The 16,316-nt window shown below is 40.8% G+C and overlaps 3 protein-coding genes across 11 annotated transcripts in view; 1 reads left to right on the plus strand and 2 right to left on the minus strand.

Moving 5' to 3' along the window:
• The window catches only part of rab3il1 (RAB3A interacting protein (rabin3)-like 1), a 15,386-nt gene extending 8,758 nt beyond the window's left edge, over positions 1 to 6,628 (minus strand). For 2 of the 4 annotated variants that reach the window (XM_046037270.1, XM_046037269.1), the window contains exons 1-4: positions 6,498 to 6,627; positions 5,815 to 6,155; positions 1,242 to 1,425; positions 1,023 to 1,118 (exon numbers count right to left, since the gene is read on the minus strand). In XM_046037270.1, the coding sequence (XP_045893226.1) occupies positions 1,023 to 1,118; positions 1,242 to 1,425; positions 5,815 to 6,032 (498 nt within the window). In that variant the 5' untranslated portion in view covers positions 6,033 to 6,155; positions 6,498 to 6,627. Of the gene's footprint in view, positions 1 to 1,022; positions 1,119 to 1,241; positions 1,426 to 5,814; positions 6,156 to 6,497 lie in introns of all 4 variants that reach the window. The other 2 variants (XM_046037267.1, XM_046037271.1) reach the window with 2 other exon arrangements.
• On the plus strand, positions 1,350 to 12,488 carry best1 (bestrophin 1). Of its 6 annotated transcripts, none has more exons than XM_046037250.1 (11): positions 1,350 to 1,455; positions 5,791 to 7,189; positions 7,524 to 7,802; positions 8,995 to 9,089; positions 9,239 to 9,472; positions 9,697 to 9,851; positions 9,982 to 10,059; positions 10,352 to 10,504; positions 10,599 to 10,679; positions 10,774 to 10,925; positions 11,008 to 12,488. In XM_046037250.1, the coding sequence occupies exons 3-11, from the start codon at positions 7,651 to 7,653 to the stop codon at positions 12,083 to 12,085; spliced, it is 2,178 nt and encodes a 725-aa protein (XP_045893206.1). In that variant the 5' UTR covers positions 1,350 to 1,455; positions 5,791 to 7,189; positions 7,524 to 7,650; the 3' UTR covers positions 12,086 to 12,488. The 6 variants fall into 6 exon arrangements, with proteins under 6 accessions (XP_045893206.1, XP_045893207.1, XP_045893205.1 ...); XM_046037251.1 differs by lacking the exon at positions 1,350 to 1,455 and adding an exon at positions 2,219 to 2,242; XM_046037249.1 differs by lacking the exon at positions 1,350 to 1,455 and adding an exon at positions 3,137 to 3,391.
• Positions 12,489 to 13,215: 727 nt separating this feature from the next.
• LOC123961698 (ferritin, heavy subunit-like) lies at positions 13,216 to 16,246 on the minus strand. The gene is made up of 5 exons (XM_046037290.1): positions 16,087 to 16,246; positions 14,977 to 15,080; positions 14,703 to 14,849; positions 14,373 to 14,498; positions 13,216 to 13,576 (listed from the first exon to the last, which is right to left on the minus strand). The coding sequence occupies exons 2-5, from the start codon at positions 15,076 to 15,078 to the stop codon at positions 13,418 to 13,420; spliced, it is 534 nt and encodes a 177-aa protein (XP_045893246.1). The 5' UTR covers positions 15,079 to 15,080; positions 16,087 to 16,246; the 3' UTR covers positions 13,216 to 13,417.
• Between the last annotated feature and the right edge of the window lie 70 nt (positions 16,247 to 16,316).

Below are 16,316 nucleotides of genomic sequence, written 5' to 3' on the forward strand. Positions count from 1 at the left end.
ATCTGCCTATGAAACCTAATGACAGTGTTGCACTAAACTGCCTGCTTAATGTCATTAATGATATTAAGTTGTGGCTCTCTCGGAACTTTCTTAATCTGAATGAAGATAAAAAACTGAGTGTATTATCTTCAGTACTAAATGTATGTCAAACAATCCAGCTTTAAGTCTGGGAGTTTTGACTTCATGCACCAAGCAAACTGTCAAAAATTTGGGTGTGACATTCGATTGCAGCATGAAATTTGACGAGCAGATTAGCAATGTTGTCAGAACGAGCTTCTTTTTCTTAATAAGCACGATCTAGAAAAGGCTATCCATGCCTTTATTAGTTCAACACTAGATTATTGCAACGCTCTTTATGTTGGTCTAAGTCAAACATCCACCTCGCGTCTTCAACCTGTGCAAAGTGCTGCAGCTCGCTTTTTAACAAATACATATAGAAGTGCACACATTTTAAAATCGATTTCAAGATTTTATTGCTTGTTTTCAAAGCCTTAAATGGCCTAGCCCCAGAGTATTTGTCCGAGCTTTTAACTTAACAAAATAGTCTGTTGCAGTCTTCGGATCAACGGGCTTTAGAAGTCCCCAAGTCGAGGTACAAACAGTGGGGCGATCGAGCCTTCGCTCTTGCTGCCCAAAACTCTGGAACAAGCTCACCCCTGACATTCACACTATAAGGAACGTTGTTCATTTTAAATCAAAACTTAAAACTTATTTATTTAGAATGGCTTTCAATACGCAGTAGTGGTGCAACAACTTCCCTCTTCTTCTGATGTTTTTAGGTAACCTTATCTGGCTTACTATTTTCTAGGCTTTGTGTTTTTTTCTTGTCTTTTATTGAATGCTGTGTTGTTTATTCTTGGTTGATGTAAATCACTTTGGACACCTGTTGGTTGCTGTAAAGTGCTATATAAATAAATGTTGATTGATTGATTGAGCATCAAGTCACTTCCCTCATCATCAGTGTCTAAGGCATGTGTCAAAATGAGCGCACTCAGTGGAGGGCAGTGCTTATTATTGCTTACCTCAAACAGACTGGCCGTCAGCTCTTCTAACTCCTGCTCCAGCTGATTCCTGACCTGCGACAGGCGTTCGCACTCCTTGTCTTTTAGTTTCAGTTCCTGAGATGTGTAAGAGAAAAGGCCACAACCACATTTAACAAGGAAAGACATTTGCTTTGTCAACTCTTTTTTTTCCCAGTTCACAGAATGCTTTGTGTGTCAGCATAAAGTAGGTTACAACACCCTCTTTGCAGCATCCAGCTGTTCCCTGAGGATCTCAGAGCCCTTTTCTCTGATTTCTTTTTCTTTGATCTCCAGCGAAGAGCTACGAAGCCGGGAGAGGTCGCCATGGTCTCTGCCTGAGGTGTGCGCAGCCTGGTCTCCTCCCTCCACTCTGGACTCTATCTCTGGATCCAGATCTACCAACCTTCACACAAGCAGACATATAATCAGTATGGTTAGTGTGGGGAGATATAGATTTCATGTCTGGGTTGCTGTAACGAGAGATTACGACCAAGTGGCAACCTGGAAAATGAAGCAAACACAGTTAAGTTCCAAAAACTGCAGTTCATCAAATTGGCCACTTGAGGCTGGCTCCAAAAGCTAATCAATCCCATAGACCCCCAATGTTAAAACGGCCAATTTTACAGCAGAAATAAACACGTTTACAGCCTGGTACAAAAAACTATTTTAGTCTCTATAGCTATAGAATTTTTATATAACCTATCAGTTTAAATTATTTAAGGCTTAAAGTTATGCATAATTAAGGGGAAAGCGTGACAGGTAGGTGCCCTCACAGGTTTCATTTGGCCCGCCTCAGCTCCACGGATGCTCCATTGCCTTGCCCATTTTGGATTAGCCGGGGAGGCAAGTCAAGTAGTGCCAAGATGGCGACAGGCGAAACCGCCCACATCTAGAGACTACGTCCGTGTTTTATCCAGTCCATGATTAGGAAATACGGTTGATTTAATGATATTGACTGACTCTTCACATTTTGCCTGCCTTGTCCTATATGCTGCATGTTGTACGTCGCTGTGTGTATGTTTTAATTGTTACTGGAAAAGGGCTGCAGATATAAGTTAGCTTTTAAAATAACTCCCGTATGTTTAATATTGTAACGTTACATCGTCCCTTACAAATGAAACCATTTTAGTTTGAAAGTGTTTCATGTTGAGGATCCACAAATGGATACACGGCAAGTGAACCTAATGAGGAGCATGAAACCACTGAGTCATCATTTTCATGTAGGACTGGGGTATATTATGGGTAACTAAACTGCTAAGATCATCATAAAAACTCAAAACTATATACATTCAGTTTTGGGTTGTTTTTTTTTTTTTTTTGTTTGTTTTTTGTGTAACGTTAAGGCTTGTTAAACCGAATACATCCTAACTATTAACACCATTATGGTTATATTGTTCAGTTTTTGTTTATACTATTAACAAGTACAGTGTAAACCACAGTGTGTTGTACTTTTAAATGCTTCTATTATTTTATACATAAAAACAAACTGATGTATCTCTTACAATTCATTAGCACAGATCAGATCATTATATGGTCTAGAAGGGTTTATTCCTGGGTCGCTGAGACACCATTATTTGTAGCTAGCTAGACCAAATAAACTGGGTGTATATTATTTACTATATGTCAATAATTTTGATCTATTAAATACATGATTTAAATGTTCAAAATGTTAGGGTATAGCCTAAGTTACAACATAACACTGATATTTCAATATGGTGTTCTTTAAAATGTTTCCCACCAAAGCTTTCTAACAATATTTGCTTATCGTCGATTTATACAACAGAATTGTGTCTGACAACATCAAATATTTCCTCTTTTCCAGCTTTTATGATGTAAAACTATATATTTTCTCATTAAGTTACAGCTAGTGAGGGAAATGACTTGATTTACAGACCTGTGAGCTGACCCCGGACCACAGTTTTAGACACTTAACGTTACTGCATTAGCATTCGCATTTCATTTCGTTTCCCCACAAAGCTGTAACGTTAAAGTTCATGCTCAAATCACCCAAGTTTACGAACTTAAGTTACAGACCGGGACGTTTAGCTAGCTAAGTTAATCGTCGTAAGTTACAACTTTTTAATACGGAGGGAATCCGCATCCGCCCTTACCCTGTCAGTGTCCAGCAGCAGATAAACCTCCCACCCTGTCTGTCAGCTTCTCCCCTCCAGTGTCCTTCAGTAGTAGTAGTAGTAGTAGTAGTAGTAGTAGTTGTTGTTGTTGTTGTTAAATTAACAAATAAGTGAGCTAACGTTAGCTAGTTGCAGTTAAACTAATCTCAGCCGTTTGAAATCACAGCGGAGGAATGCGGACGCTGACGTAGACAACCGAAAAACCGACAACAACAACAACGGCAGCAGTCCGGAACGGTAACGTTAAAGTGTAACGACGATTTAGAGTGGTACACTTTTCCAGCTTTGTCCTGCACTGCTTTTCTTCCTTCGCATCCCTTGTTCTTTTATCCAGCAAGAGGGGAAAAAACGAGTGTCTCCGCTCTGCCTCTTTCTTTCTCTCCAGTCACATGACAGCTCATCCACTCGCTCTAACCGTCCTGAAACATCCCGTCCGGAGCCCGCAGCCTCAGCACACTGCCACATTCATCCAGTCAGCATTAGTGTAGTCACACTCACAGAGTCATCTTTTTATTTCACCTGGCATGGTTAGCTGTTTGTTAGCTGTTTATCTATACGTGGGTGTAAGTGAGGCCAGACAATCAGGCCTATACCTAAAGAAAACTTCAAGCACACACATTATTCACTAATAAAGCCATTTTAAAATGAGTACCATCATGGCCAGATTGTCCTACTAAGGGGCCCAAATGATGAGCTGGCCCTCTGTTAAGCAGTGGTGGAATAAGCAGGCCTATTCAGGCATATTTCTGCAGTCACCAGGCAGTATAAGGGGGGAAATCATTTATGATTTGATAATATAGGCTATACTTTTCACCTATTTGTTTTTCAGAGAAAAATCAACAGACAAGTGAGATTACAAATTTGTGGGATCTTTACTGAACTATGGTAGTCTGCACAAGACATCCTCCTCCATTTTCCACCAACCTGAGTCGAGTGTAAGTCGATTAATGTGAAATGTATAGCCAAAGACTGCACAAAGACAACACAAAGTTAAAAGTAAGCTACTCATTGAAACAGCTAGTTTCTTTCACTCTCAATAAGAGTAGTAAAAATGCAAACTTGGCCAAAGCTAGTAAAAATTATCAAAAAGCCTACCATAAAGCCATCCCATCTATCAAAGTGGTAAATCCTGCAATTACAAGTCAGTCAAAATCTAAAAAAAATATCAGCAAAATGTACTTAAAGTATTAATTATGCAGAAAGTGCTGCCTGTCAGTGTTATACTGTAATGTGTGATGTTTTAAGAGTAATCGCTGCTGCAGATGTTCATTGTGTTGATTTTATTATTATTGATTGATTATTTTTATCCACTTTATATGCAGTTGGGTAGTTTAATCTACAACAGTGCATCATATTCTATAAGATCATCACGACTGAGAGCCCTGTTTTCAGGTTTGTTTTCTAGCTAATCCAAGGGGTCATTTAGCTCAAGAAGTAGGAGATTTATCTCAACCCATATAAAAGCATTGGTAATCCAGTAATCCAGAGTATTCACTGTCAATTAAATACTTCATATAGTTTGCATTCGTTGTACCTTTCCAAACGCATTCCATGATAACGCATGTCTTTAGAGACAGTTTACTATACATCAGACCTTTTTAACTGTAGTGCAATTATTCATGAAATAAAAAATAAATAAAGCACTTTGATTATTGTTAAAGTGAATTTACCAATAATCAAATAGTGAACAAATATAAGCAGATTTATCTATTTCCCATGAAACAAAACAATAAATCGGTTCATTATCCCAGATAATATTGGCCTCCTACCAATTAGTAAAAAGAAACTGCAGTGCAGAAATGCCACATACATTCTTAAAAACAGTGCCCCCATTACATAGTTTGTTGGTTAAAGAGTACTGACAACATTATTATTATTATACTTATCACACAGGGTTTACATGCAAACTCTCATACCAAAGTAGTTCACCCCCCTCGTATTCTACAAATAAGAAATCTGCCATAATAAAGCACACCAGTGCACGGGACCTTTGTGGCACTTCTTCCCCCATCTCCCTCTCTTCCCTCATTTCCTGTCAGCTCTCTACTGTCTGTACTCTCATATATTAGAAAGTTAAAATCAAAACAAGTCCTGAGCTGACCCTGCAGTAGGCACCACAGACTGAAAGCACGCCTGACTGTGTGCTCTGTGAACATGCTGCTGGTATAAGCCAACGTTCCTCTGTTTTGGACTCTCTTTACTATATTTGTCCAATGGCTGTTCTAGGGAATAAAACTTTTGTTTGCTAGTTTACATGTGTAGTCATCTGGCTTGACAATTAGGCTACTACTTTAATGTGAAGGTCACAGATTGAAAACATGAGCTATCCTAAAGGGAACATTTGTCCGTTCAGTGGGTTGAAGTTGTGACAGAGCAGCGCAGGAGTGACTCACAGGTCTTGTTACCTTTTCACGATTTCAACAGATTATTTAAAAGTGGAGTTTAACTGAACATTGTGTCCAACAGAACCACATCTGTAGTAGATTTTTGTTAGATCAGTGTGAAAATTAACTGATTGCTGTCTCCTATGTAGGTGCAGTGGTACCAATATCATGGAGAGTAAAGCGTTTAACCAATTAAAACCATCATCTTTACCTCATACAGGTAAGATCTAACTCATCTTTCTCTCATCCCAGGGCTTTAGGTTTTACTTCACTTACCGTCCAACAACACAGCCTTCCTCCTCAGCTTTCCTGCTGGACTTGTGTCTGGCAACTGGCCTTCCCAGGACATCCGGTGTGCCAAAGAAGACGGCAGAGGAATATACTGCTATTCCAGCTCTCCCTGTTTTGAGGACTTCATATCCTGGGCTTGCTGTTGTCGAAGATGGTGGAGAAGAGGAAATTTGGACGCTGTGAATTCCCTCAAAAGCATCCATGTCTCTCTCAGGCAGTGCAGAGACTAATCAGAAACTACTAGACGTCCTCATTGAAGTTACAATCGCTTTATTAAAAGCTTTTACTGGTGTGTAATGATCCTGATGTCTGTGGGTGTCAAGCACCTAAAATGCAGAGGAGAAAGAGTTACATACTGCAACATAAAAGCACATGAAAGTTTTGCCAAACCTCACAGTCAAGGTCTTCCAGTAGTCAACGGACAAGCTGTGACCTCTACAGTGTTTAAACTGTAACTTACTCACTTCTTCCCTTTCTGAATATTGCAGAGCTAGAGGAGTTATGGCAGGTTTTCTTTGCAGGTTGTCATACTAAAGGAATTTGTTTCTTTGAGATATCCAGTGCAAACAAAACCAACATTAAGTAACAGTCTCATGCAAGTATCACACACACAATAGACAGTCATGCAGGATGTCTTAAGGACACAAAAATACACAGAATATACCCACCAAAGTGTTCCTCAGTTGTTGCCACTGCATCAAAAAAGCTGCTGAAATTGTGCTTTGATAATCTCAAGAGTTCAGCAGGTTGTCTCTGCACTTCGCCCTGCTGTTGGTCTCCTGGTTAGACAGGAAGGGTTAATCACTAACACTTTCTGGCCAGTTAGAGTCCAGTTGTACACATTTCATCCAGCAGAGGGGAGGCGCAGAGTCTCACCAGATCAAGATTTTTCCATGAACAATAGCTGACTGATGTTTCAAACGGAAAAGAATCACTTTTGCCTCTAGAAGTTTGCTGAAATCAAAACACGAGAATATGTTCAAATGTGTGTGTGTTTGTGATTCAACAGAAGAAAAGGGGAAATAAGCCTAACTGGTCGTTAAACTTTGAAGGAAATGGGTAGAAAAGTTGCTGAAATTGATTTGGTTGTATTTCCAAAATCTGAACACAACAAGCGCTCATGCCTTCAAACCAACCTATTTGTGGCAGTGTAGGCGCTTCAGATTAACAGGACCCGGCCTCACAATGCAGCTTTGTTGCTGAAACAGATTAACACATCAAGTGACCGGAGGTGTAGGAGCCCCCTTTTTCTCTTTTTTTTTCTTTCCTGCTTCCCTTTCTCCAACATTCTCCACGGACGCTGCCGCCACACATCTCGAACCACATCGAGTGCGATGGCCAGACGTTTTCATATTGAGTGGTAAGTATCCACAACTTCACAGCTTTGTGTGTGAGTTGGTAGAATTTACTTTTTAGAACCCTCACATATTGTATTTGCTTGTTGTAGCCCTGCAGACATCTCTTCGGATATAGTTGTGTAATTTAGATCCATAAAATAAGGAAATTTATCATTTTAACTGATCATTTAAGTATGTAGAAAATGGAAAATCAGTGTCAGTTGATTTAGTATGATTTAGCCCTACTCTGTTTCTCAACACAGTAGGGGTATATAAATCCAAACACATAGAGTGTGGAGTAGGTAGAGAATATGAATGAAATAACTAACCTGGTTGTGTTTAATTTTATCATTTTAGATATGTGACCAAATTGGCAAATCCAGGTTGATAGCTGAGCTCAGACGAAGCACAGAGAACAACATCACACTGGTTTCCTTCATGTCACGCCACAGTCAGCCAGAAAGTCGGCCAGCGAGCAGCAGCAATGACAGTAACATACTCTCGCAGGGTTGCTGATGCAGGTCTGGGGACCTTCTTTCACCTGCTTCTGCGATGGAAAGGCAGCATCTATAAACTGCTCTACAGAGAGCTCATCATCTTCACTTTTCTCTACTACTTCTTCAGTATAGTTTATAGGTACTCTCTTTGAGAAAACGCCATTAGTAATATTTCATGCCCTCTAGTCTGAGCCCAGACTGACGATAGTTTGTACTGGATTTTTGATGGCTGATCCAGACAAATGTTTGAGTTTTAAAAACTACATATCATCTGATATTTATTTTTTATCTAGACCAGGTCTGTTAATGATCACTTAAATTTAGTTACTGGAGATTAATATTAATCAGGACATTCTGCAATATAAGAATAAACTTATCACTGTTCTCTTCTCTGGTGGACAAACTATGTAATAGAAACAGTTTCTAAATTATTTCCAATGTTTCTATGGCATTTCTGTCTAGCAATTATGCAGTTACTTAATGCCCAACTTACCGATATATCTTTGATAAGCCAATATTGTCTGATATTAGGCCAGGACCGATATAGTAATAGTAATATTATTTAACAGTATTTATTCACTCATCAAATCTAGGATGTCTTAAAGCGGGAATCTGGGGACAACAGGGTCCATAGCGTATGGAATGTAAAATTTAACATATAATAAAATGTTTTGTCCCTAAAAGTATATAAAGATAACTGTATAGTTTCAGGACAACTGTTTCCATCACGCTTTCAGTACACCAATTACTGTTGTGTACATGTATGACAAAGTTAAATTTACTTAAAGTGCATTTTTACTGGACTGAAATTTTCAAATGGGGGTCATTACACAGTTCTGTATTTATGGGTCCTTCACATGAAAAGGTTTGGTTTAGTAAGTGTGCTTTACAGTTTCTAATAATAACAAGAAAATGTTTTCATTTTAGATCCTTTTCTCGTTATAACAACAAACTGATTCTGTTATAACAAGACTGGACCCTTTTTTTCTCATGTTAACAACATATGGTTTCTTCCTAAAAACATACCAACTTGTGTTATAAAGACAAAGGTTTGCTCTTTTTAATGAGATACGTTTGTTTTGTTTTGTGATATAAAAAGATAAAAAGAAATGCAAGTTATGCAAGAAAAACAAAATAATTTGGTATGTTGCAATAATAAGAACATTTTATAATTACATATCTTGTTATTATTAAAAATATCTTGTCAAAGTGAGAAACATGTTATAACAACACAGTGAGTACCATGCTGCCATTAGTCCATAGACCGTTGTGTAAATGTCACCTCCCTGTGTTTTAGTTGTTATGGACTCAATAGATGTTTCCTTCACCAGGTTTGTGTTTAATGAAGACCAGAAGAGGCTTTTTGAGAAGCTGTCACTATACTGTGACCGCTATGCCGAGCTCATCCCTGTGTCGTTTGTGCTGGGTGAGTTGAGGGCTGATTGTTTAACTACTTTAAAATTAAATCTAAACATGGGCAATAGATGTGCATACATCTCAATCTAAGACCGTGTTCCTGGAACCCATCACAGGAGGTTGGCATATCATATTAATTATTTGTTCATTGTTTGCCAGGTTTCTATGTCACCTTGGTCGTGTCCCGTTGGTGGGGCCAGTTTGAGAACGTCCCCTGGCCGGACCGATTGGCAGCTTTAGTCGGGGGTCATGTTCGTGGAGCTGATGAGACCTCCAGGCTGACCCGACGAACTCTGATGCGATACGCCAACCTCTCTGGTGTGCTCATTTACCGCTCTGTCAGCACAGCTGTTTACAAGAGGTTTCCCACCATGGAGCATCTGGTGCAGGCAGGTACGATGAAACCACCAAAAGTCACCGTTGTGTAACTGTTCGCATACAGCACACATCCAAAGCTCCAGGGTCTGTTTGCACTTTTTAAAATTCTTTATGTGAACTGTGTGAAGTGGTGCATTTGGCCCAGCGTGGCACAGGTTCAGACTCAACAAACATCTTAAAGGCTTTCTCTCTTTGTATAATTTTAGCTACTTTCTTTTTCCTGCATTTGTGCCTCTCAGGTCTGATGACGTCAGAGGAGCTGAGGCACCTGGAGGACTTGCCCTCTCCTCACAACAAGTTCTGGGTCCCCTGCATGTGGTTCGTCAGCCTGGCTCTGAGGGCTCGGACTGAGGGTCGCATCAACAACGACGTGGCGCTTACAGCCATTCTCTCTGTAGGTCTTCATGTTAATCCGTCTGCATGACAAAATAACCCGAACATCTTCACTTTGTGGCAAATTTAGCTCTGAAACAGTTTTTTTTTAAATTTGGTTTTGCCTGTCCTGCTTCCCCCCCTCTGTTTAGGAGTTGAATAGTTTACGGGCAAAGTGTATGAAGCTGTACGGTTATGACTGGATCAGCCTGCCTCTTGTCTATACTCAGGTTTTGTTGATACACTATGCTATAACTGGAATATAGTTAATGCCTTAATTAATTGTCATTTTGTAATACAATGATTAGTGCAATGACAGCAAGCTAATATTAGGCTGCTCATAGGCTATAAATAATTTGATTTTGTGTTACAGTAATCATCATGTAACTGAAATGATTAACTCCGTCTGATCAAAATTAGCAGTCTGACCTTGAAAAAGAAATCTGCAAAAAAAAAAAGAAAGAAGAAAAAAGCAAACACTTTCTCTGTGGTATTCAGACTTGACTAATCTCTTTTAACTAGGTGGTGACAGTGGCGGTCTACAGCTTCTTCCTGGCTTGTCTGATTGGTCGTCAGTTCTTGGATCCAGCTCAGGGTTACCCAGGTCACGATCTGGATTTCTACCTGCCTGTTTTCACCCTGCTGCAGTTTTTCTTCTACGTTGGTTGGCTGAAGGTGAGGGGCAGAAGAAGTGAGTCACACTCATCAGTGTTTTATTCATTTATCCATTTCTGAGCTGTGCTGTGGTATTTCCTGTTCATGGTCTCAGGTGGCTGAGCAACTCATCAATCCTTTTGGTGAAGATGATGACGACTTTGAGACCAACTGGCTCGTTGATCGCAATTTACAGGTTTAGATTCAAACCAAACTATTTCCCACTTTTACACTGACCGTAGGACAGAGGCTGACTTGTTCTACTTGCGGTGGTTTCTGTTGTCTCTCAGGTTTCCTTGTTGTCTGTGGATGAGATGTACGACAGCCTGCCGCTGGTTGAGAGGGATATGTACTGGAATGAGTCTGAACCTCAGCCTCCCTACACTGCTGCCAGTGCTGAACACCGCAAACCCTCCTTCATGGGCTCAGCCCTTGATATCAGGTTCAGTAATGTTTTTATTTTCTGGCATATATTTTTCTCAAAGACTCTAGCTAACCGTCACATAACCCTCTATTTAAACTAGTGTTCCTAAGGAGGAGATGGAATTTCAGTCCAACCTGGAGCAAATCAAAGAACATGAGGAGGCCAACTACTCCACCCCGTTGATCGGAGGGCTGGGTCGTCTTCTCGGTGTCCAGTCCCCTAACTTTCCTCGCTCCTCTCGGGTCTCTCTGCTGCGGCGCCGCCCTGGAGCACCACTAAGTCGCTTCCCTCTTTACCTGCACCCCGAGACACCATCAACTCCCAATCAAGGCCGCCAGCCTTTAAACCAAGAGCGAGATCCAGACTATGCCTTCTCCACCATGCCCTTGTATGAGAGACCGGGTTTCTATAGCTGCCCCCAAACACCCATCCACTGTGTGCCCCCCACGGTGCCCCGCCCTCGACCTGCCCGCCGAACTCAGAACGAGTGGGACCGCAGCTGCAGCTCCCTTGCACCTCCAATGGTGAGCTCACAGATGCTGCCTCCTGACACTCCCAATAACCTCCCACCACCGCCGTCCTCTGCTTTCCCCTGGCTGAGCGAGGATGGAGAGGTGCCGAATACCCCTGCCTTCTCCTTCCCCGACCCCCCACCTGAACTCTGCCCAATATCTAAACTAAGACCTGGACATGGCCTTCTGTCTCGCCGCCCTCCACCTCTCCGCCTTACTCTGGACCCCCTCCCCTCAGCGGACAGCCAGCCCGGACCCCTGAGTGCTCGGACGGCAGGAAGCGGAGGAGAAAGGGTGTTTTCGTTCACTCCTCCTTCTCGCGCAGCAGCAGCAAATCCCAGTAATCCCACCAGCAGCTCTAGCAGCATTAATGCAACAAGCACCAGCGGCGCTGGCACAACGGGAAATCTCTGCAACGGTACAAGTCACAGTAATTTTAGTAACCATGGGAACTTCGCCGCCAACATGAGGGCAAGCAACGGGGGCACTAACGGCGGGCTGAGCAATAACATGAATACAGTTTCCACTTCAGCGTCACAGCAGCAAGAAACCAATCAGCAAAACTCACCCAATGATTCAGGCATCTCATTGGCTGAAGGGGACCTGCTGGGAGTTTTGGTGGACGGTGGCGTGAACAAGGCGGCAGGAGGGAAGGAGCAGGACTGAGATGAGAAGCTGTGACAGACTGTTTTTGTATCATTCAAAATATTTCACACCAGCAGCCACTGATCTTTGTTAATATCTGAAGTGCATTACAGTCATCTGGAGCCATACACACAACTGAAAAGTTTTTTGGCAATCACCGAGTTAATCTTCCTAATAAGCTTTTAGAGAACAATTAACCTATTTGTAATGCAAAAAGCACCTTATGAGATTTAACCGTCAACATGTGAAGGAAAAATAAGAAACACTTTCCAGCTTCCTCTGAAACTCAGCGACAGAGCCAAAATGTGTATATTCTAAAATCTTCTTAGCATTGTTTCCATCAGTGTACTCTTTAATTAAAAAAGTATCATGTTATGTTTCTTTTGTCATTTTGTTTTTTTTCAATAAACATTCAAACCTGAAATGATGTTTGCGACTATTACTTTTATTATGCAACTGGACTATATGTACAACTTAAATTCACAACCACTAAATAAATTATAGAAAGCAATGTGTCTCCTGAAGAAACAAGTTGAGGAAACATTTTCACAGTTTTCACCTGCTTATTCATATGATGTGTTCAGATAACATTAAATTATGAAAGTGACCAAAACTACTTGTGGTAAGTAGTGAAATTATAATAACACAATTTAGTTAAATTAATTCCACTTTACTGGAATACTCTAACTAGTGTTCATTTGTCAATTGTTTTTCCTTTGCCAATTCATGTACAAATTAATTGTAAAAGATGTTTTTCTTAATAAGACAACTAAAATAAGCTCAACACAGAATTAGCAGCCGCCGTCATGGGCACATACTAAAACAATAGCCAGGTTTCAGGACTCCCGTTCTTTTAAATGTCCTCAATAACACAATAAAAAGGAGCAATATTGGGAACAAAAAGTACTTTAGACTATCAGAATGAGTTTTGACTAAATTTAAGCCTGGAAAAGAAAAATAAGATGCAAAATATTTTTTTTTAAATTATTTAAACTTATTACAAACTGTGTAAGCTGGGATTGGAACCAGCCCCCCACGACCCTGTACGCAGGATGTACGGCTGATGATGGATGGATGGATTAAAATGTAGTGTTTTAGACTCCATACTGGAAACACCAAACACACAATCAGAAAGCATCAACACATAAATGTCATGAATTAGATTTGCTCAGTCTTTATTTCTAGGTGAGGTCAGTTTAGAGAGTTTTTGAAGCCTTTTGCAAACTGCAGTTGATCGACAGCCAACAAACATAAATAAAGCAGCGCTATCTGTATTATATGCAGTACATGTTATGGACAAGGGGCGAGCTGGCATGCAGCGGTGACCGGGATGGTCATCAGTGTCACAGTAGTTTAACTGCCCTCGTCAACCATGGTGTGTTTGTCAAAGAGGTACTCAGCCATGCCATTCTGAGGGGCTCCCATGCGGCGCAGGTTGGATATCAAGTCAGCGAGCTCTTTGATAGATTTGACTTGCTCATCCAGGAAATGTGTTTCTATGAAGTCACACATCTGTGGATACAAAGGAAAGACTGTTATTCTCACCACTGTCACATCCGGCAGGAACTGCAGGTATTACAGCTCATCTGTGTTTTGTACTTGAGTGTGAGATGTTGCTACTACTAGCGTTGGCTGTATCTGGGCCGTCATCATAGCTTGGAGACCGCAACACACTGAACATGGTGCATTCCTTCAGATTCATGCCGTGTTGAAGTAAATGCTTGGTCATGTTGGAAGTTCTTCCTCCCCAGCACGAAATATCTTTACTGCAGGTGTTGCATTTTGCCGTGTTGTGTTTTTTTTAGTAAAACTAAGCCAAACTTTTGAGTGTTTGCTGCAGTCCGCCATGGTCCAGGATTGTAAATTGATGATGTGATTCTCGAATTCAGGCCGCTGCGGTAAGGACTTAGCTTTGTACATGGGGTGTGCGCTCTACCAACTAAGCTAGACGGTGTCCCTCGTATGCTTTGTTGATGCACTGCGTTACAAAATGACAAATGACAGACAAGTGCAACTTATGATGATGCGATGCTCACTGCAGTTCAATCAGGAAGTGCAACTCAAATATGCAAAAATATTGGAATTGAAATGCATGTGTGTTGACTAATAGATGCTTCTGGTAACAGTTGGACTTGGAACCGGTTCTCAATACCCAACCCTTATTAAAAATGCAGTACAAGTGAACACAGAGCAGGAGGAGACGGAAGTAAAAATAGTTTTGCAGTGCATGTGTGTATACGAAATCTGAAACAAATGAACCCTGACGGAACCAGATGCTGTGCACACCGGCCCTCAGTCTGCTGCTTACATGAGGATCGCTGTGCTCAGTCGCCATTTTCTGCAGGTCCAGCAGGGATTGGTTTACACTTTTCTCCAGCTGTAAGGCGCACTCCAAAGCCTCCAGGCCACTCCCCCACTCATCTCTATCAGGTTTCTAGACATAAATAATTCAACACCGATGTTATACTGATTTAAAAAAAAAAAAAAACAACCAAAAGATGAGTTAACAAAAATAAGCAACTGAAATATAAAAACAACAAAAAATGTAATTGCATCATAAATTGGTACTTCAAGTATCACCAAAACACCTTTATGAAAGATTTACTTTGTGAATCAGTACTTGAAAACAGGTACATACCCTAATGTCCTGCAGGAAAATTCTACCTCCCCGTTTGTTCTGCAGGCTCATCATCTTCTCTGCATGACTGCGCTCCTCTTTAGACTGCGCGTGAAAGAACTTCGCAAAATGTGGTAGGGATTTATCATCCCTATCAAAATAGTATGCCTAAAAACAAACAACAAGCCTTTGTTTTTGTCTCTGAGCTATAAAGACACAAATAACACTGAGCCATGAACACTGGACAGGAGAGGTGCACATTGCATTGCTGGTTCGGTTCGAAACCATGTCTTACCATAGAGAGATAAACATAGGAGGCATAGAGCTCCAGGTTTATCTGTCTGTTGATAGCAGCCTCGCAGTCCTGGTGGAAGTTTTGGCGGATTTGCGAAGTCATTTCTGTAAAAATGAATAATTGAATAAACACATTTGTATGACACTTTTCTGCAGGTCCAATAAGGCAGTATATTACTGGATAACAAAATACCTTAAAGACAACTACCAATAACAGGCATAGACAACTAAAACAGAAAGACATTTTCCTTCATTTAGACTAGTTGCATGTCTCCGATGCAGTCCATTATGGGTTTACCGTTAACATTAACGTTACCTGCACAAGTATTGAGATTTCTGCCTTGACCCAGATACAATGGTGGTGAATGGGATTTCAAAGTAAATTCGTTCAGCTATTTAGTTTGCCCCGCGACCCTGTACGCAGGATAAGCGGTTGACGATGGATGGATGATGGATATTTAGTATGTAACAACCTCTGTACTTTCTAACAAAAAAGTGCCCCTATACAAACGTACTCCCATGGCTGTGGCTTAGGCTGATTTGGGTGCATCGTCAATTTACTGCATTTATATCGATCCAGACACACTGACCTTCATCTCACAATAACTGACTGAAAAGCTGGGAAACTGAAGTGTATTTTTAAAGGCAGGCGGTATTTGTCAGAGCCACCATAAACAAGATGAATAAACACTTCCACATTTTGAGCTAGTTACTGATAACGTTATATCTTTTACAAACCCGTGGCTAATCAGATGTGATTAAGACACAGAAGAATGTTTAGCTAACGTTACATGTTCATATAAGTTAACAAAAAAACAAACGTTAGGTCAAAATTGGCTGACAAATGATAAAGCTTGCCAACATGGCGGCAGCCAACACTACACACTAAATTAAAAAGGAAAACAGCCTTGATTGGTGATAAGATTGGTGATAACTGATGGGGCCTAATAGCTTATTTTATTACATCAGCTAGCTAGATAATTAAGTAGCCGTTAACATCCTTAATGTCGCTAACGTTAGTCACTGTTAGCAACCAGATCTCCATCAGTTCATCTCAGACAACTAAAATCATTTACAACCTACACAGCTTCAAGCTGTTTTGTAAACGTACCTGGTTTGTCGATGTCGAACTTCTCACAAAGTGGCTATGCTGGTTTTGAAGCAATATGATACATGGAAGTTCCAACGACAGAAATTAGCAGACTGGCTGATGTTAGCTGCTCATACCTGCCTGTATCAGGAGGTGGCTCAGATATTGGCATGTTAGCATATTAACATTAGCATTTAAAGGGGCGGGACTGTACATAATCAGTAACACAGCCATGTGCACAGTGGATTTGG

Source organism: Micropterus dolomieu, linkage group LG22 (genome assembly GCF_021292245.1).
Source record: "Micropterus dolomieu isolate WLL.071019.BEF.003 ecotype Adirondacks linkage group LG22, ASM2129224v1, whole genome shotgun sequence".
NCBI classification, from domain to species: Eukaryota; Metazoa; Chordata; class Actinopteri; order Centrarchiformes; family Centrarchidae; genus Micropterus; species Micropterus dolomieu.